At 37.0% G+C, this 21,340-nt stretch overlaps 2 protein-coding genes across 2 annotated transcripts in view; both read right to left on the minus strand.

Annotated features, from left to right (window-relative positions):
- The window catches only part of macf1a (microtubule actin crosslinking factor 1a), a 976,441-nt gene extending 960,805 nt beyond the window's left edge, over window positions 1–15,636 (minus strand). Inside the window, exon 1 of the mRNA XM_051936317.1 lies at window positions 15,503–15,636. Coding sequence (XP_051792277.1) covers window positions 15,503–15,532 — 30 coding nt within the window. The 5' untranslated portion in view covers window positions 15,533–15,636. The remainder of the gene's footprint in view (window positions 1–15,502) is intronic.
- A 270-nt stretch (window positions 15,637–15,906) lies between these two features.
- LOC114665376 (importin subunit alpha-7) overlaps window positions 15,907–21,340 on the minus strand; it is a 124,056-nt gene continuing 118,622 nt past the window's right edge. Inside the window, exon 8 of the mRNA XM_028819910.2 lies at window positions 15,907–16,236. Coding sequence (XP_028675743.1) covers window positions 16,049–16,236 — 188 coding nt within the window. The 3' untranslated portion in view covers window positions 15,907–16,048. The remainder of the gene's footprint in view (window positions 16,237–21,340) is intronic.

Raw genomic sequence — 21,340 nt, forward strand, 5'->3', positions numbered from 1 at the left:
TTTGCCAGAGCCCACTTTAACTGACCTTGATTTGCCTTACAGTTTGTTCATTCATTTGCAATTTTATAACAGTTGTTGACCAAGAACTTGAATTCTTCTTGCCCTAGGAGTTGGAACCACAACCTAATCTGTATTTTTCTGCAGCAACGTCTTTTAAGGAAGATTTGAACCATTGCTTTATGGATGGTATAGGAGTAAAGACTAATTATCTGCAAGCTCTGCAAGGCGAATTAACTCCTTTTCAAAAACAATATGTATTTGTTGAATATTTGTAACTATTTTATTAATGGAAATACTGCATAATTATTATTTAAATTGTTTAACCTGTATAGCAATTGGAGTAGTATAATTGAACATGTTTAGAAAATGTGATTAGCATAACATGGTGTGGTGGATTGCTGGCTTCTTACTCCGGCCCTCACCCCCAGGCCGCCAGGAGGAGCTCTCCGGACAGCATAAACGTGCTCCGAGCTGCAGCAGGGCCTCATGGACTTTGTAGTTTCTACACACAGCCCTGCTGGATACCTTGGGGGCCACCAGGAGTCGCTGTAGGGGGGCTCGTGGGCTCTTATGTGCCCTATAACCCGGGAGTACGTCATGGTCACATGACAGGAAGAAACAACGTGCTCCCGGGGTGAAGAAAAGGACTGTTTACCCTGACCCGGAAGGAATAAGGAACTGTGGACTCTTGGGCAGGAACACCTCCGGGTCAGGGTGTATAAAAGGACCATGGGAAAGCCCAGACATTGAGCTGTGCTGGGAGGAAGGGTGGCAAAGTGTCTGGGAGTGTGGAGGATTGAGTATTGTAGTGTATATTGATTTATGAATATTGTGGAGTGGAGGGTGCTTTGTGCACGGTATTGTTCCAATAAAAGTAATATTTGGACTTTTACCTGGTGTCTGGAGTCAAGTCAGAGGGTTCAAGAGGACGACAAGGGCCTCAATCTGCGACAATGGTCAGCACTTAGAGTAAAGAATAAATATTTTTAAATAGATGTTTCTAGAACTTTTGAGTGTATCGATACTTAAAAGTTTTAAGGAATAATATCTGTTTGTAATTTGGACTGTTAATCAAAATTTAACACATGATTATTAGCACTTGCAGCATTACCAGTCAAAAGTCATTCCAATTTTAAGCTTTCTTGGTTATTGATTTTAATAATAGAATGAATAATATAGAGTTTAACATAAAGGGAAATTTGTTAACAATGTTAGTAAACTTGAGGGATAGTCAAGTGTTTTGGGAATAGAGACATTCAGGACAAATTGTCTAAATCTATTGATATAAGGTGAAGATAAAGGTTTAAACTAGAAGTCTCTTGATACAAGGAAAATGCACAACTTGTTTGATACCTATTGTTTTTCATGAAGAATGTGAATTATAGTGTGTAACAGTAATTAATACAGAAGGATGGAACACATATGTATATTAATGCATTAGGATTAGATACAGTCATATGAAAAAGTTTGGGAACCCCTCTTAATTCTTTTGGGTTTTTGTTTATTATTGCCTGATCTTTCAAAGTAGCAACTTCCTTTTAATATATGACATACCTTACGTAAACAGTAGTATTTCAGCAGGGACATGAAGTTTATTGGATTAACAGAAAATATGCATCATAACAAAATTAGACAGGTGCATAAATTTGGGCACCCCAACAGAGATATTATACCAATACTTAATTGAGCCTCCTTTTGCAAATATAACAGCCTCTAGACACCTCCTATAGCCTTTGATGAGTGTCTGGATTCTGGATGGAGGTATTTTTCACCATTCTTCCATACAAAATCTCTCCAGTTCAGTTAAATTTGATGGCTGCCGAGCATGGACAGCCTGCTTCAAATCATCCCAAAGATTTTCGATGATATTCAAGTCAGGGGACTGTGACGGCCATTCCAGAACGTTGTACTTCTCCCTCTGCATGAATGCCTTTGTAGATTTCGAACTGTGTTTTGGGTCACTGTGTTGTTGGAATATCCAACCCCTACGTAACTTCAACTTTGTGAATGATGCTTGAACATTATCCTGAAGAATTTGTTGATATTGGATTGAATTCATCCGACCCTCGACTTTAACAAGGGCCCAAGTCCCTGAACTAGCCACACAGCCCCACAACATGATGGAACCTCCACCAAATTTGACAGTAGGTAGCAGGTGTTTTTCTTGGAATGCGGTGTTCTTCTTCCGCCATGCAATGCGCTTTTTGTTATGACCAAATAACTTGATTTTTGTCTCATCAGGCCAAAGCACTTTGTTCCAAAATGAATCTGGCTTGTCTAAATGAGCATTTGCATACAACAAGCGACTCTGTTTGTGGCGTAAGTGAAGAAAGGGCTTCTTTCTCATCACCCTGCCGTACAGATTTTCTTTATGCAAATTGTGCTGAATTGTAGAACAATGCACAGATACACCATCTTGCCCTCCTCCAATTCTCTCCAAATCTTCATGTTCATCCTCAGATCCACTACTCAAATCTGACATTCACACCTGCTTCCAGGATAATTTTCTCCACCCCTTGAATGCCCCACTACCAAATCTCAACACCCACTTTTGCTTTCAGCTCCTCCCTAAATCCTTCCTATTCACTTCAGATGGAATGTTGAAAAGAAGAATAGGAATTTTTTTTTTTTGCTTCCTATTCTTCTTTTCAACATTCTATCTGAGGTGCATATGCTACAGTCAAAGTAAAAAGTATGTGAACCCCTAGGAATTATCTATATTTATGTCTAATTCCCATATAAAACATGGTCGTATCTTCATGTCAGTCACAATAATGAACAAACACAGTTTCCTATAACTAAAGATACACAGATTTTCAGAGAATTATTGACCATATTGAATAAATCATTCAAACTGTGAAACTGAAGGTTGGAAAAAGTAAGCGAACCCTAAGCTAAAGACTTTTTAAAAAGCTCATTGCAGTCAGAATTTAGCACACCTGGGGCCTCATGTATAACGCCGTGCGTAGAACTCACACTATAACATGGCGTAAGCACAAAAGCGGGAATGTGCATACGCACAGAAAAATCCAGATGCAGGAATCTGTACATACGCAAACTTCCACGTTCTTCCACTACATAAATCCAGATCAGCGTGAAAAGTAACGCACGTACACGCTCCTTCTGTCCCGCCCCAACTCCTCCCAGAATTATGCCTCTTTGAATATGCAAATCAATATAAATAGCCTTCTGTGAAAAGACAATGGGAAAAGCACGGGGGGGAAATATAAGAATTTCAGCGAATACCAAGTGGAGGCAAAGGAAAAACGTACTATTTGTTGGTTTAAACATTGGTATAATCAACAAAAGAAAGTTGATCGAGTGACAGAGTGTCGGAGAAACTCGAAGGCTCAACTTCACAAAGTCGCACAGTGCCCGAAATAAAAATGAAATCACATATCAAAGTCGCCGTGAAAAGGCGAGTCATAGCCCACCGTCTGAGTGTCATATGAAAGCTTATTAGGGTACAGACAAAAAAAAATAGGCACACAGTGGGAAAAAAAGCACGAAATGTCAAGTTTAATTTCGAAATTTCCACTTTAATCATGTAGTTTATTTTGCCATTAAAGTAGAACATCAAAAACTTCATCTTAAAATCGTTTAATTTACTAGTTTCTCAAATTCCATTGTAACTAAAGTGGCATGTTAAATGCTTTGTTCTGTATTTGATCTTCTATGTGCTCTACATGTGTGAATCACTACCTGCTTCTTAAACGGATTTTCTCTTTCTCTGACAGGACACATAATCCATTACATTCGTGATATTACAGCTCTCTGAATAATTAAAATACTGAGATGTATACGTGATATCTTTTTCATGATGATAGGAATGAAAGCATGTTATTAAACATGGGAACACGGTGGCGCAGTGATTGTTCATGTCTCACGCAAAAGGCTTGCTGCACCATGCGCGACCTTCGATGAAATAATTTATTACAGAAGTACTGTCTCTTTCAAACGTGTTAACCTCCAATTCCTGTCCTTACTTTTCTTTCTCCAAAAACCCAATCGCCACACAATCAGCTATGTAATAGATGTGAAGCCATTTGTAAGCTTGAAACGCCGATTCTTCAAAACTTTTAAGGAACATTGAAATATCTTCGTAGTACGTGTTTAATTATTATATCTGTCTATCCTTCCAGTGTCGCGTCAGCACCAGCAAGAATACAACGCAATGCAGGAACAATTACTGAACTAGCTAGCGCTGCGGCACCGTGTCCTCACATGTTTAAATATTAACAATACAGATTATTTAAATGAAGTTAAAGTTTTATCTGTATAACATAAATCAACATATTTTGCTGCATTTCATCTTAAAAATGAATACCATCATCATATGTAAATACGCGCTTTATAAAGTGGCGCAGGTTGTGCAATATTATAACTGTAGTGCAAGTTTACAGTGAGGTAATTGTACTTATAAGTAAACAGTTCTACAAGGAGCACTTGATGGACTGATTGAGTGCGTTTAGAGTTCTTGGGATGAAACCTTTTCTAAACCACGAAGTCCATACTGGGAAGTCTCTATAAAGCGTTTTGCCTTGGCTCAGGCAGCATCTGCTTCATGCTGTACACCGATATTTCTCTTTCCGATCAGCTGCTGCTGTGATTCCCCACTCAGATACAGTGATATAAATACTCCGAGTGGTGCAGTGAGAGTAATGTGGAAAAAGATGATCTGCTGTGGCAACCCTTAATGGGAGCAGCTGAAAGAAGAAGATGCAGTGAGAGTTACAACGCTAAAGCAGTTATGGTATTTGGAATACTATGGCTATTCCCTGGACCATTATATTGCTACAGGTTAATTACAATCAGATGCATTACACTAATAAACAATATGCAGTTAGTTTCAGTGTATTTATAAAGCCACGTCATGAATGTGGAGCTAAGAAAGAAAGGGTGACCACACAGGAACAGTAGCACTGCTTTGACGCTGGGTGCCGCCAGTCTGCAAAACCGAGCGGAGAAATTGCATACGCCAAGGTATGAGTTACCGTGGAAATGTGCGTGGCTTTACACCAAGTTTAGGTTTTATACATCGCGATTTGAGCGTGTAAACGGGAGTACGCAACATTTCTGTGCGTATGCACCATTTATACATGAGGCCCCTGGAGTCCATTTAATGAAACAAGTTCAGAGGTGTGGCCTAGAATTACTTTGATTGATAAAAAACACTATAAAGTTTGAGTCTGAGCTTTTGACAAGAAGCATATCCAGATGGGAATCATGCCTCGCACACAAGAGCTGTCTTAAGAGCTACGATCGAGAATTGTTAACCTACATAAGGCTGGAAAGGGTTACAAAGTCATCTCAAAGATTTTAGATATTCATCAGTCTACTGTTAGGCAAGTTGTCTATAAATGGAGACAATTTGGTATTGTGGCTACTCTGCCTAGAAGTGGGCGCCCTGCCAAGATGACCCCAAGAGCACAACGCAAAGTCAGCAATGAGGTAAAGAAGAACCCTACAGTGACAGCAAAGGACTTGAAGAAGTCATTAGAATTGGCTAACATCCCTGTTCATGAGTCAACTATACGCAAAACATTGAACAAGAAAGGAGTCCATTGCAGGACACCAAGAAGGAAGCCACTGCTATCAAAAATGAAAATTGCTGAATGCCTGAAGTTTGTGAAAGAGCACTTGGACACTCCACAACTGTACTGGGAAAATGTTTTGTGGAGTGATGAAACCAAAATGGAACTATTTGGGAGGAACAAGCAGAACTCCATTTGGCGTATAAAGGGCACTGCATATCAACATCATCCCTACAGTAAAGTATGGTGGAGGGAACATCTTGATCAGGGCCTGGACAGCTTGCCATCATTGAGGGGAAAATGAATTCACAAGTTCATTAACAAATTCTCCAGGATAACGTGAAGATGTCTGTCCGTCAACTTAAGCTCAGAAGAGGCTGGGTGATGCAACAGGACAATGACCCCAAACATCACAGCTAATCCACAGCACAATGTCTTCAGAAGAACAAACTCCGCCTTTTGGAGCGACCCAGTTAGAGCACAGATCTCAATCCTATTGAGATGCCGTGGAATGACTTGAAGAGAGCCATACACAGAAGACAACCAAAGAATATGGAAGAGTTAAGGCAGTTCTGCAGGGAAGAATGGGCTCAAATTCCCCCCACATGATGTGCAGGTCTGATCTGCAGTTACAGGAAGTGCCTGGTTGAGGTCATTGCTGCCAAAGGAGGGTCAACCAGTTATTAAATCCCAAAGTTTACTTACTTATTCCACTACCACTGTGAATGTTGAATGAGTTTGTAAAATAAAGACATGAAAGAGTAGAATTTTTTGTGTGTCATTGGCTTAAGCTCATTGTGTGCATCAGTACATGTGACTTGGATGAAGACCAATTCATGCAGTAAACCAGATAATTCCAAAGGGTTCACATACTTTAACTGTATTATTACATTCAAGATTTAATTTCCCAAAAATAATCTTAAGTAAACTGCTCTTTTGCAAGTCCTTCTATCTTCCAACAAGTTATTCCTACATTCTTTCCTCACTAAAACTCCTACACCATTTATTACATTCTATGATTCACAGTAACAATTTGAAATCACTTCCAATCTTCCTAAAACTCGGCTCTCTAACTTTTAAAGCAGACTTCATTCCAGTATTTGCCACATAAAATGGACTCCATGTTGAGGCACTGACTACTGTATTTCTTGGGTAGATCCAACACTAACAGCCCTGTCTTCTGGATTCGACTTTTTTCATACCTGCTGGTCCACTGGCAGAGATGGAGTGAGCACTATACTAGTCTCGAAGAACTGGAGATTCACACTGCTGGGTAATGTATGCAACTACACTTTTTTAAAATACCGCCCAATCACTGTCTCCTACCCTGTTAACACTGACATCGTTGTTCTTTACCACCCTCCAGGTCCACTAAAGTACCTCCTCGAGGAGCTGGATGTGCTGCTCTCATCAATTGCAAATGATGGTATTTCACTTTTAATCCCCAGGGACCTGAACATCCACCTGGACAGTCCTCCTTTCTACAGACTTCCTTTCTTTCAGCTTCACACTCCTCCCACTCACAAAGTGGTTACATTTCTGGATCTCATTCTTGTGGAATGGCACACTCACAAATAAAACTGTCACTCCACTACACACAGTACATCTGACCACTTTTTAATTTAGTTCTTTCTGCTTCTTCACTCTTTTGCCACTGCTGTTCCTCCCACTATGTCCTTCCAAACATCTCTCTTCCCCAGGCTCTTCTGTTGTCCCTCCTTCTGTCCACTTCTCCTCTCATGACACCAGTTCTGCCACTGATATTCTATGCTCATCTCTGTTCACTTGCCTTCATACTATCCTCTCTCCACCACACCTGCATATGAAAGACCCCACCACCCATGACTTTCTGAAGCTCTACATAGAGAGCTAAGGACAGCTCGAAGGAAATGGAGGAAGTCAGAGGCCCAGGCTGACCTAGGTAAGTATCAATCTTCACCATCTTCCTTTGCTTCTGCTACTACAAATGCTAAGGTAAGTTTCTTGCAAAATAGGATTAGCAACGCCTGTGATACTTGTGGCTCGTTATTTGCTTCACTTGTCTCTTTAACCTGACTGTTGACGACTTTGGCTGTCATTATGTAGTCAATTCTCATCATTATTTCCAGCCAGCCTGCTCATTTTTGAACACACCACAACATTCTCCTCTTTCTCTTCTCTATCCAGCACCAGGCATTTCCAGCCACCAATCTAGTTGTCCCACTATCTGTCCAATTCACCCCATCTCTTCAAGGCTTGTCTCTGTCACTCATTTTTTGCAATTACACCAGTGCATCAGGCAAGCACTTGGGTATTAGTGCTTGTCGATCAAACACAGGAAGATCTGCAGTTTACTTGTGACTATGCTGTAGGAAGATAAGTAAATAAATCAAGGTAAATAACATTCGATCTGGCTTTTATATAAGTAACATATAAATGTTTCTTATGTAAAGACCATCACAAAACATAACCACAAACTGGGCTTTGCACGATACATTGGTGAGCTCTGTAACCTGTGGTATTTCGTTGAAGGACAGGTGTGGGGTAGACTGACTAGCAGCATGATGCCAGACCTCGTCCTGTATCCAAACGGTGCCATCTTTTGCCTTTACGCCTGGTGCAGCTGATTTGTTCTTATATTTGAGTGGACGTTTCTTCTGTTCTCTTTCTCCAATGGTGAACCCTTGTCCTCATCTGAATACACCTCTGTTATAGCACGTCTTTATTTGAAACCAGCAGTGTCAGATCTGGGCGAGCGGGAACATGACTGAGAGAATAAAACAATTAAAAATAATGCTAACCTTTACAAGTACCATAAATTTACACCTGTTGTTACAGACTCAAATCAAATGTATGTTTTTATTGACTCTTCAGAGGAGAGTCAAAGGGAAGCACAACTTGAAATTGACCACCTTAAATACCTTTTCTCATGATCAGACACACCTGTTTATGAAGTTCAAGGTTTAACGAGCTAATCCAACCAATTTGGTGTTGCAAGTAATCAGTATTGAGCAGTTACATGCATTCAAATCAGCAAAATTATAAGGGGACCCAAATATTTACACAGCCAGTTTTTCACATTGGATTTAATTTCATACCAAGTAAATACTGCTTCACTAAAAATCTTTGTTCGGAAAACACCCCAGTACTCAGATGTTCCTAGGAAATGAAAGACACACCACTGTTATCTTTTTTGTTGAAAGTAAATTATGCAGGCTGAGAGGGATTCCCAAACTTTTTCATACGACAGATATATATATATATATATATATATATATAGATAGATAGATAGATATATACACACACACATATATGCGCATTAACGCAGTTTTTGTTATTATTTTGAAAGCCTCAGTCTTGCTAGCGATCAATAGAGATCAATGATGTTCTTGTTACAGCGCTTTTCCATATGCTTTTGATAGAAGGAAAGTTAGCTTTGTTGATTTGACCTTGATTCCCTGCACGTGCATGAGTAGCAATGAGCAAACAGCTTCTAAAATGGCATGTGGAGAGATACCAAAGTGAATGTGAATGGTCAAAGGAAAATATTCCATGGATGACTTTTTTTGTAGTATCGCTGAATCGGACTCTTGATTTGTTGGACTCCAATCTTGATGCAAGTGATCGGGAGATATAGATGAAAAACGAAAGTGAGGTACCAGCATCAGCTGATCGGTCCCTAGCGGATTGTGGTGCTGAACACGTTCGTGTAGCTGATGCACCTATGGCAATGTTTGCCTGGGAGGACAGACACTTATGATGACAGGAGGTACAAACCATATTGCGTCTCACTGTAACTGCCACCCCCGCACACCTGTTTCACAAAGACAGCCAAGCCCACTGTGCATTCCTGCTGGCCGTCGAGCTGCTCCATGCACAGCTGCCGCAAACTGGCACCGACGGCAAGCAAAACAGGCAGCAACAGACATTTTATGTTGATTTATATGTGAAACCATTGCTTTGTGTGCTTTTCAGAAAACTGAGTTTTTTGGAAAAAATATTAGCCCTCAAAGAGTTGCAACTGAACATAGACTGTTTATGTTGCTCCCTGATAAAAGAAAATGTTTCTGCTGGTATCTTCTTTTTTTTTTTATCTGAACAAACAGATTTAGAAATGTTAACTTGCTGTTGCTCGGAAGGTGCCTGTTATAATGTGATCGTGGTTCTGGACTCACTGAGGGTAATTTGTTTTTCTTTAACAAACTAGCTACAATATTAATGCCCTGGCAGTGTCAAATAGCTTTGGTTTTATATTTGATTTGATTATATTAATGTTTAAGTTGAGATTTACAAGAAATATTTGAACTACTACGTAAAGGGAATACTGCTGTTAAAATGTACCTTATTTGTTTAAAGTGTTTGCAAACCAAATATACGCAATACACTTATGAGTTCATTATTGAATTTTGCACATATCAATGCGATTGTTGTGATTGTCTGCAATCAATTTTAATCACTGCCCAACACACTATAATATATATATATATATATATATATAATAAAAAAAATCTTGCGACAAGACGTGATCTTTTGAAGAGAGACAGAGGGACACTTTCACGTTCCACAAGACGGTCAAGTCACGTCATACTTACAACCTTTTGAAGCAAGTCGAAAGTTTCAAAAAAAGGAGAATAAAGATCGCATTAGCGCAAACAAACAGAAAATATTACTCGGTGAAATAACGGAACAGCAAAAAGAGATTGAATAGTGTTTGAGGATGTCTGGGGGAGAAGAGAGATAAGGCAGTGAGACAAAAGGACAGCTACTGTACAGGCTTTCAAGCACCGCATGAAATGCAGATCACAGGGCATGCAGCAGCAGCAAAACAGCAGCTGATTGTTTTTTTTTTTTCACCTCCCCTTTGCTCAATTTGTTTCCCATTGTATCACCATTTAAGAGGGGTTTTTATATATACACCTTGTACAAAAAAGGTGTACAGTGATCCCTCGCTATATCTTGCTTCGCCTTTCGCGGCTTCACTCTATCGCGGATTTTATATGTAAGCATATTTAAATATATATCGCGGATTTTTTGCTGGTTCGCGGATTTCTGCGGACAATGGGTCTTTTAATTTCTGGTACATGCTTCCTCAGTTGGTTTGCCCAGTTGATTTCATACAAGGGACGCTATTGGCAGATGGCTGAGAAGCTACCCAACTTACTTTTCTCTGTCTCTCTTGCGCTGACTTTCTCTAATCCTGACGTAGGGGGTGTGAGCAGGGGGGCTGTTCGCACACCTAGACGATACGGACGCTCGTCTAAAAATGCTGAAAGATTATCTTCACGTTGGCTACCTTCTGTGCAGCTGCTTCGTGAAGCAACATGCTGCACGGTGCTTCGCATACTTAAAAGCTCGAAGGGCACGTATTGATTTTTTTTATCTGTCTCTCTCTCTCTCTCTCTGCTCCTGACGGAGGGGGTGTGAGCTGCCACCTTCAACAGCTTTGTGCCGCGGTGCTTCGCATACTTAAAAGCCAAACAGCCCTATTGATTTGTTTGCTCCTTTGAAGAGGAAGATATGTTTGCATTCTTTTAATTGTGAGACTGAACTGTCATCTCTGTCTTGTCATGGAGCACAGTTTAAACTTTTGAAAAAGAGACAAATGTTTGTTTGCAGTGTTTGAATAACGTTCCTGTCTCTCTACAACCTCCTGTGTTTCTGCGCAAATCTGTGACCCAAGCATGACAATATAAAAATAACCATATAAACATATGGTTTCTACTTCGCGGATTTTCTTATTTCGCGGGTGGCTCTGGAACGCAACCCCCGAGATGGAGGAGGGGTTACTGTACTGCAATTTCTTTCATATGCACATTGACTACCTATGCAACTTAGTGGTAAATTCCATGACCATCTGTCTGTGTGAATGAACTTGGATGTAAAATCCTAAAAATATAAAACCAGCATAATGAAAAAAGACGTCATGCTTATTAATTTAACAAACTTTTTTTCCCTTGGGGTAGCTGTTTTGAAACAATATATCCAGAAGTTCATGAATTTAAAACAAGTGAGCTTCAAACTCACATCAGATATAGCCACATTCTTCTTTCACAGACACCATTTTTCCCCAATGAAGGTAGTGGAACATGGAATCTTGGCCAAATGTAGTTACACTAACATTTCTTTTGGTGTTCAATTTGTCTTTAACTGGTTTTACAGTTTTTAATAAAGTGATGTGGATATTTCAAAAGGCATCTGTGATTCAAGTATATTATACAAAATATTAACAATACACCTGCCATTTGGCTGTTACTGCTTCTCAAATTATTTTTCATTAGAAAATTAAAACAACTTTAATTTGGCAGCTGTGTTAATTTTATCACTTTTTAGATTTCCTTTCTCTTCCCTTGTTCGATAAGTTAATGTGTGAATGGAAATACTGATCATGGAAGAGTGCTTGATACATGTGAATGAGCAAACCCCAAAATATCCAGAAACGTCTCCGGTCACTTATGTGAAGAGGTTGCTTAATAAAATCTCTCTGCTCTACTGAAAACCCATCTAACATACCTTATAAACAGAGCCTGCTTTTTTATAGCTGAGTTGTATTAGTACACATGAAAAACTTTGAGGGTTTTCAGCAAATTCATTTTTGAAAACAGGTATTTTGGAGAGACAAATTAACATTAAAAAAACAAAACTAGATATAAAAATGGTTTGGGGGTAATGATTGACTCTAGCACTTGTTTATATGATCCTATATATCAAAAAGTACGAAATGCCACTTTAACATTCAATGCTCTAAATTAAAGTAAAATACCAGTTTAATAGAAATGACTTGTAGAGAAACAAATCAAATTAGAATAATGAATTTACAATTCTTAATAAATACACCATTGTTATAGATGTGGAGAGTTTAATTTAATTACAATGTTTTAACTTTGATAAATATTTCCTCTACTCTGAACCAATATAGGAATTTAGTGCAAAAGTAGTAAAGGAAATCACATTCAAAAGAAGGAAATTTATCTGAGTGAAGGAAGAAAAATAAAGCAGCAATATCTGCACAAATCAGTGCTTTTTCTCAAGTAAACAAAATCATTTGATGAATAATAAAATGAGAATATTTACCTTTGAGGAATAACAGTAATATTGGCACTTGTGTGAAAAAAGAGTGCATTGCACTTTACATAAAGAACATAACTGTTTATAAAAAAAAAAAAATAACACAGACAAAGGTGGAAAACAATGCTGCAAACAAGAAATAAACAAGGTAAGCAATTATTCCCCTTAACCTCAAAAAATATTTTAATTTTCCTTTGATGAAATTGGCTTATTTTTCACAAAACTCCTGTATAGTGCAGAATGTTCTCTGAGGACAAATCTTTCAAAATAGTTTATTAAGCACCCTCCATGGCATGTCACGAGTTATTTTGCATAGTTTTACAGATTATTAGACTTAGATGCCCAAAAACAAATTTTAAAACCAAATTAAAGTATTGTGAAATGATTCTTAATAGTTCTGGTTTGAGGACGAAATGTTTTTTGACAGCTGCACAGGAGATTATGAAAAAAATGTATTAAATAAAAAACTATCATACAGATGCTTTTAACAATAATTATAATAAGTCAATCTTTTTGTCCAACATCATCAAAAACCAACACCCACAGTTAGTGGTTGGTATCATGTCTTTTTCCTAAAGAGATGCAAGAACTCTGAACTAATTCTGACATGCTGTTTACATATGTACAGACACAATGGTCATTACTAACAGTCACAATATGCTCTTTTGTACTCCCATAGTTTTTCAAGCAGAGAATTTGCTCTTTTGCCTTAATGGACCAGATGATGCACATAATAATGGAAATTAACACCAAGACTATATTGACTTAAAATGACTGTAGTATATGAGCTGAACCAGTTTTTATACATATTTTTAGGCAGGAGTTACAGAACTTTTTATCTAGGAAGTACATCATGTGTGCAAGTGTGTACATTAAGTGAACAAAGGCAAAAAAAGTTAAATTACCTTTTCATAAATTCAGGAGTATTTTATCTGTATGACAGACCAAACAAAATAACACACATCATCTAACAGTATATCTCTTCAAAGCTGAAACGTTTAACTGTATTAAAACATGGCTGCTGCCACCAAAATTTTACAAGTAAAACAAGATAATTCAAATGAAACTAACTTTCAATGGAAATAAACAAACAGTGTTTAAATTGTTCTTCTTTAATACCAGCCTTAAAAGTAAATGACGATACTAATCTTAAAAATGGAAAGTAGGCTCTGCAGATAATTAGGAGCATGACAAGGCCAGATCTCCTTAAACTGAATTAAATCCTGATCTGGAGCAGCAGACATGGAAACCTCCACAGACTGCAATAAACTCTGAAAACACTTACTGGTCACGTTGGATCTAATCATGCAACTATCTGTTCATTACTTATACTAACTTTTTTTAAGACAAAATTCAGAATCAGACTACAAAATAGAATTCTGTGACACCTAGTCTTGAATCCAAACACGGAGGAGAGGAGATAGTGTAATTTAAAGGTGAAATGTCTTCCTGTCATACAAAATTTGAAAAGTGTTTCTCCATTTGGGATCATCTATCCAGAGGTAAAAAGTACAGATCTTAAATAATGCAAACTAATAAACTTTTCTTCACACACAAGATTGTATATACAAATAATGCTTGTTATTCGTTGTGTTCAAACAGAGAGTTAAGCCAAAAAATGTACCTTTCTTCAAACAACAATTCAGGAATATTTAGATGAAAATAAGCTGAATAGTTATTTAATTGTCCATCACACTTAAAACTCCAGTCACTGATTGTCATACCAGTTCTGTGATCTTTCTGCCCTTAACACATAATTAATTAAAGCAGACAGATTTAAAGAAAGAGAAATTTTTTCAATATAGCTTTTTCAAGTAACTTTAAATGTTACTCAACTGAAATATGCTTTTAGGAGGGTAATGTTCAGTTTAGTTTAGACTGTGAGCATTGATTTCCATTGACTTTACACTTTTTGATAAGGGAATTAAAATAAATACAACCTGCTTCTCTCAGGTGTACTTACACTTTCAAAAACAGAAAAGATTACCAAAAACAGAAAAACCCTACAAAATAATAATGCAGGATCTACTTTGTACCACAAAATATTTTTTATCTATTAGTGTAATAATAATTTTCAATATTATATGTGTATATGCATTGATGTGTGCAAACTTTTGATATTTTTAGTAATTTTTAAAAATCCTCTAATTTGTCCCTTGTCAATGTCATTAGTATGTTAGAAATATTTAAAAGCTTCCATTGCCATATCTAAAACTGATAAAAGGAAATCTAAACAAGTTGTATACTAATAAATGCACAACTAATTATGGAACCATAAGATTCTACATCTGTAAATTTTCCTCCATATGGGACTTGCAGGCATTAATAATACACAGAACATTAAGGCTGATCTTGCATTCTACATCTATACATCTACATGATGTTAAATATGAAAATGTTACATAAAAGTCGCTCTTATTTACAAATACTATTTACGTTATTAAACATGCTTCTACCTGGTAACTAAAGATCTGGCAAGGGAAGCAATATAAGATTTCAGAATAAATTAATAATGTACAAAGGTGTGATGCACTATATTTACAGGATTGCACACCTCAGCATTACACTACATATTTTAAATAGATGGTGTAGCATTTATGTGCCTAAAGTTAAAAAACAGATTTTGTGTCATAAACGTGAATTATTTAATGCTGTAAGTGCAGCTTGTATTTTAATTTTTTATTAACATAGCACATAATGCACACAACATGTAACTATTAGCTCGTGGCAGTTACTTTGAAATGTATAAAGTTTTAAACTCCCCTCAAGCATGCTTAAAAAAAATTGCGAACTTATAATATTTCTGTGTCTGACATGTTTGGAATAGCAGCCCAAGAAAAAAAAGTAAGATTCTTTATAAAAAATGGATTTTTGATTTAAAATGGAAAAAAAAACCTTATATTACTTAGGTGTCCTTGTCCTACAAGCTCAGCTAAGTATATAAAGATGTACATTTGAACTAAACATTCTTTATTATTTTGTAAATGGTCTGCTAAATGAAATAGAAAAAAATAATTAGTATTAGATTCTGAAGACCACGTATTAGTTGACTTGCCACTTTTCTTTGCTGCCTCAGGTATTTGACATTTATATGCATGACGATTTTTTGAAACTCACTGTCTTTTCATCTTTAACATATTCTAATATATGAAACTGGATAATTTACAAAAAACTCCAAAAACAGAATCAAACAGATTGGACTCTACTGATGAATGCGCAAAAGAAGTATCCATACTCTTACATCCCGAAAAGCTTTAATGAGTGAACAGTTTTAAATGGTTTTCTCTCAGCTGTCCCGAAAATGCAAGACAACAGTGCTTTATGAAGATATGAAGTCTTTTTATTTCTAACTTTGGAGAAGGGGCCAGCCCACTAGCTAATTACTAGTGGATAGTTTACGATAAATTGCATGGCTTTCTTTGTGTGATATTACAGTTAATGAGTTTATTCTTGTATTTATTGGGTTAATGTTACAGTTGAAAACCCTCCATGGGAGCCTCTTGCTGAGGGAAAAGAAATTGCTGCTGGTTCTCATCCACTTGTGGTGCTATACTTGCATCTTCTTCTTCCACTCCAAAATAATGCTCTATCAGGTCAAAGGCTTTCTGGTAAATTTCTTGGTTTTCATGGCTCTGAAGAAACTCAATTTTATCTAGCCCTAGGCAAAAAAAAAAAAAAAAAAAAAAAAAAGTATTCAGAAATGATTAAAAAAATGATTTTTTTTCCTGTAAAGACTGCAGCGCTTCACTTGAATGTCAATATGATGCATAAACATTTTTATATATGCAAAGCATTCTTAAGTTTTTACAATAAAAGTTTAAATTAAAAAGTACACATTTTGTAAGACAGATAATTTGACATATAAATGCATGGAATTTCAACAAATACTACTGAACATGCATTGAATTGTAACAGTTTTCTAACAAGTTTGGTACAAGTTAGACACCTTTAGAAAAATACAAAAACATTAAAATGAAATTTTTTTTTTTTTTTACAATACTTTGGGTAGCGTAAAGAAAGCCTTGATTACAGTATTGGGTCAGTCTGCATAAATCACTCTTTTTAGCTTAAAGCAACTAGAATCTGAAAGTTTCAACATGGCAGAGTGGTGGCTCTGAGGCTAGGGATCTGCACTGGCAATCGGAAGGTTGCTGGTTCGACTCCCGTAAATGCCAAAAAGAGACTCTGCTCTGTTGGGTCCTTGAGCAAGGCCCTTAACCTGCAATTGCCGAGTGCTTTGAGTAGTGAGAAAAGCGCTATATAAATGCAAAGAATTATTATTAACATATTCACCTTTGCAGAAGACTTAAAAATTGAATTGAAAATATATCTCATGTACATAGCCTTCTTTAGCCAAATCCACAGAGTATTTTCCCTCTGTAATGGAAAACATCCCAGCTCCATATTAATATCGTAATGCTTTCAACCACCTACTTGAATGTAGGTACTGTGTCCTTTTGGAAGTTACCCAATTATTTAAACTTACCTTTTGGAATTTAGTCCAAATAGCTAACCTTGTTATTTGATCTGATAAGGCCATATGTTTTAAAAATTTTCTATTAATTTATTTACAGTGGTGTGAAAAACTATTTGCCCCCTTCCTGATTTCTTATTCTTTTGCATGTTTGTCACACAAAATGTTTCTGATCATCAAACACATTTAACCATTAGTCAAATATAACACAAGTAAACACAAAATGCAGTTTTTAAATGATGGTTTTTATTATTTAGGGAGAAAAAAAATCCAAACCTACATGGCCCTGTGTGAAAAAGTAATTGCCCCCTTGTTAAAAAATAACCTAACTGTGGTGTATCACACCTGAGTTCAATTTCCGTAGCCACCCCCAGGCCTGATTACTGCCACACCTGTTTCAATCAAGAAATCACTTAAATAGGAGCTGCCTGACACAGAGAAGTAGACCAAAAGCACCTCAAAAGCTAGACATCATGCCAAGATCCAAAGAAATTCAGGAACAAATGAGAACAGCAGTAATTGAGATCTATCAGTCTGGTAAAGGTTATAAAGCCATTTCTAAAGCTTTGGGACTCCAGCAAACCACAGTGAGAGCCATTATCCACAAATGGCAAAAACATGAACAGTGGTGAACCTTCCCAGGAGTGGCCGGCCGACCAAAATTACCCCAAGAGCGCAGAGATGACTTATCCGAGAGGTCACAAAAGACCCCAGGACAACGTCTAAAGAACTGCAGGCCTCACTTGCCTCAATTAAGGTCAGTGTTCACGACTCCACCATAAGAAAGAGACTGGGCAAAAACGGCCTGCATGGCAGATTTCCAAGACGCAAACCACTGTTAAGCAAAAAGAACATTAGGGCTCGTCTCAATTTTGCTAAGAAACATCTCAATGATTGCCAAGACTTTTGGGAAAATACCTTGTGGACTGATGAGTCAAAAGTTGAACTTTTTGGAAGGCAAATGTCCCGTTACATCTGGCGTAAAAGGAACACAGCATTTCAGAAAAAGAACATCATACCAACAGTAAAATATGGTGGTGGTAGTGTGATGGTCTGGGGTTGTTTTGCTGCTTCAGGACCTGGAAGGCTTGCTGTGATAGATGGAACCATGAATTCTACTGTCTACCAAAAAATCCTGAAGGAGAATGTCCGGCCATCTGTTCGTCAACTCAAGCTGAAGCGATCTTGGGTGCTGCAACAGGACAATGACCCAAAACACACCAGCAAATCCACCTCTGAATGGCTGAAGAAAAACAAAATGAAGACTTTGGAGTGGCCTAGTCAAAGTGCTGACCTGAATCCAATTGAGATGCTATGGCATGACCTTAAAAAGGGCGGTTCATGCTAGAAAACCCTCAAATAAAGCTGAATTACAACAATTTTGCAAAGATGAGTGGGCCAAAATTCCTCCAGAGCGCTGTAACAGACTCATTGCAAGTTATCGCAAACGCTTGATTGCAGTTATTGCTGCTAAGGGTGGCCCAACCAGTTATTAGGTTCAGGGGGCAATTACTTTTTCACACAGGGCCATGTAGGTTTGGATTTTTTTTTCTTCCTAAATAATAAAAACCACCATTTACAAACTGCATTTTGTGTTTACTTGTGTTATATTTGACTAATGGTTAAATGTGTTTGATGATCAGAAACATTTTGTGTGAGAAACATGCAAAAGAATAAGAAATCAGGAAGGGGGCAAATAGTTTTTCACACCACTGTATATACAGTATACGGACATCAAATATATTTGTTATAACAGGCTTCCATTTTGCCACATTACTCCAAAGCTCATATTTGTGGAGTATATGCAAAAATGATCATAATAAGCAGGAAGAATTGGTTACAGTCACATATTCCTGCTGTTCATTTATGGTATTGGTATTTTATTAGTCTCTCTGTTGAGCTGAAAGAACATGGAGAAATACCTGGAAAACTATAACAAACTCCAGAAATATTTCTTGTAAATACATTAGTCTATCTTTGTGAAAAATAGGACATTCTTTCTGCATTGTGTACTGTAAGTTAATATTTTAAAGGATAGTGTAAATGACCAGGAACAACAATGGTGTCAGAACTACACAATTTGACAGAGGGAGGCAAACTTATTATTAATTGTATGCAATAGTTATCAATTCAGGGTATTCTATGATGTAGTGAAAAGAAAACAGCGTACTATCATGAATATTGGTAGAAAATCCTATATAGTTCTTATGAGTCTCTAAAATGTAATATTAAGTTTCAGATAATGTGGTGGTGGATCAAGATGAGTGATCTAAGCCAGAATCAAAAACAAAGTTAAAATCACTAGACATACTTGCAATGGCAAATATTAGGGGCCAAAGGAAACACTATGAATTCCTTATTATCACAGTTAGCTTTAGCGATTTTAGCTAGAAATAGCCTCATTTACTTTTCCCAGTATTAAAATAAAACAACCATCTGAGTCAGATGTTACCTCAGAGATGATAAAAAGGGTTGCTCTATTAAATTAGTATCCCTGTTTCTTTAGTTTTATTTCAGTGAAATATCTGTCCAATACATCAACCATAAATCAGCTTGAGTTAATATTTAACTTTAAAATCTGTCCTGTGTAAGCTGGGTATATCTGACTTCAAGTTTGTTCTTAAATCCATGACATTACAACTAATAAGATTAATAGTCTTTTGGGTTTTACATGTGATATTTCTTAGTGACATAAGCATTAGCTATTTTAGATAATTTCCCTTCGAAATTCTTATTTTGTCCTGCTTGCATCTGAACATTACAACAATCTAGATGACAACAAGACATTCAGCCCAACAAAGCACACCTGTCTAATCCAATTATTTCTTCTAAAACTACATCAAGTCTATTTTTGAAAGTCCCTAAAGTCCTACTATCAACCACAATATTTGGTAACTTATTCCATGTGTCTATTGTTCTCTATGTAAAGAAAAACCTTCAAATATTTGTGCTAAATTTAGTTATTACGTTTCCAACCGTGTCACTGGTGTATTTGATGAAGTCATTTTAAAGTAACAGCCTTGATTCGCTGTACTAATTCCCTTCATAATTTTAAACACTTCATTCATTTATCCTATTAATCTTAATCTTGATTAAACTGAAAAGGCACAGCTCTTTTAATCTTTCCTCATAATTCATCCCCTGTATCCCTGGAATCAGCCTAGTTGCTCTTCTCTAGACATTTTCCAGCACTGTTAACTCCTTTTGCAGCACGTAGTGAAAAACTATACACAGTACTCCACATGAGGTCTAACCAGTGCATTATAAAGCTTCAGCATACAGTAACCTCCTTGGACTTGTATTCTACATATCATGCTACACAACCTAACATTCTCTTAATGGTTTCTGAACACTGTATAGCACTTGATAATTTCAAGTCCACTATGAATCCTAAATTCTTCTCATAAGGTGTACTTTTTGGTTTTCACACCTCCCACTGTGTATTCAAATGTAACATTTTTACTGCCAATGTGTAATACAGTACTTTACATTTACTTGCATTAGATTTTAGTTGCCACAAATCTGCTCAAACCTGTATGCTGTCCAAGTCCCTCTGTAATGATTTAATAGATTCTAGATTATCTGCCAATCCACCTAGCTTGCTATTTTCTGCAAACTTAACCAGCCTGTTATTTATATTCCTATACAGATACTTTTTATTAAGAATAACAGCATCCCTTGAAATGACTCCTGTGAGAAACTCTCAACATCAGGCTTTTCTCATAGAGTTCACCACACCATAACCCTTTCCTTCCTCTATCTAGGTCAATTTTGCACCCATCTACACACAACACCCTGAACTCCCACTTCTTTTAGTTTCATACCCAAACTCTCATGTGGCACCTTTTTAAAATACTTTCTGAAAGATAAATAATATCATATGCTCCACTCTGATTATATCCTTTTGTTGCTTCTTCATAGTATTCTAGCATGTTGGTAAAACATGACCTCTGTCTTCTAAACCCATGCTGACTGTTCAGTAAAACTTCAGTTCTTGCTAAGTGTTTCTCAATCATTTGCTTAATAATTCCTTTCATTAGTTTAACCTGTGATTCACATTAAGCATACTGGCCTGCAGTTGTTTGGCTCTGTCCGGTCACCCTTTTTACATGACAGGATATTATTTACCATTTTCCTGTCTTTCAGAACTTCCCTAGTGTGTAGTGACTTCCTGAAAATGTGTGTCAACGGTTTATCTGTACTCTAACCTTCTTAAGAGCTTGAGGATAAATATTATTTGGTCCTGATGATTTGTTTGATATCATCCTATTTAATCTGAGCAGTACAT

The sequence above is a fragment of the Erpetoichthys calabaricus genome, chromosome 14 (assembly GCF_900747795.2).
Source record: "Erpetoichthys calabaricus chromosome 14, fErpCal1.3, whole genome shotgun sequence".
Classification (NCBI taxonomy): domain Eukaryota; kingdom Metazoa; phylum Chordata; class Cladistia; order Polypteriformes; family Polypteridae; genus Erpetoichthys; species Erpetoichthys calabaricus.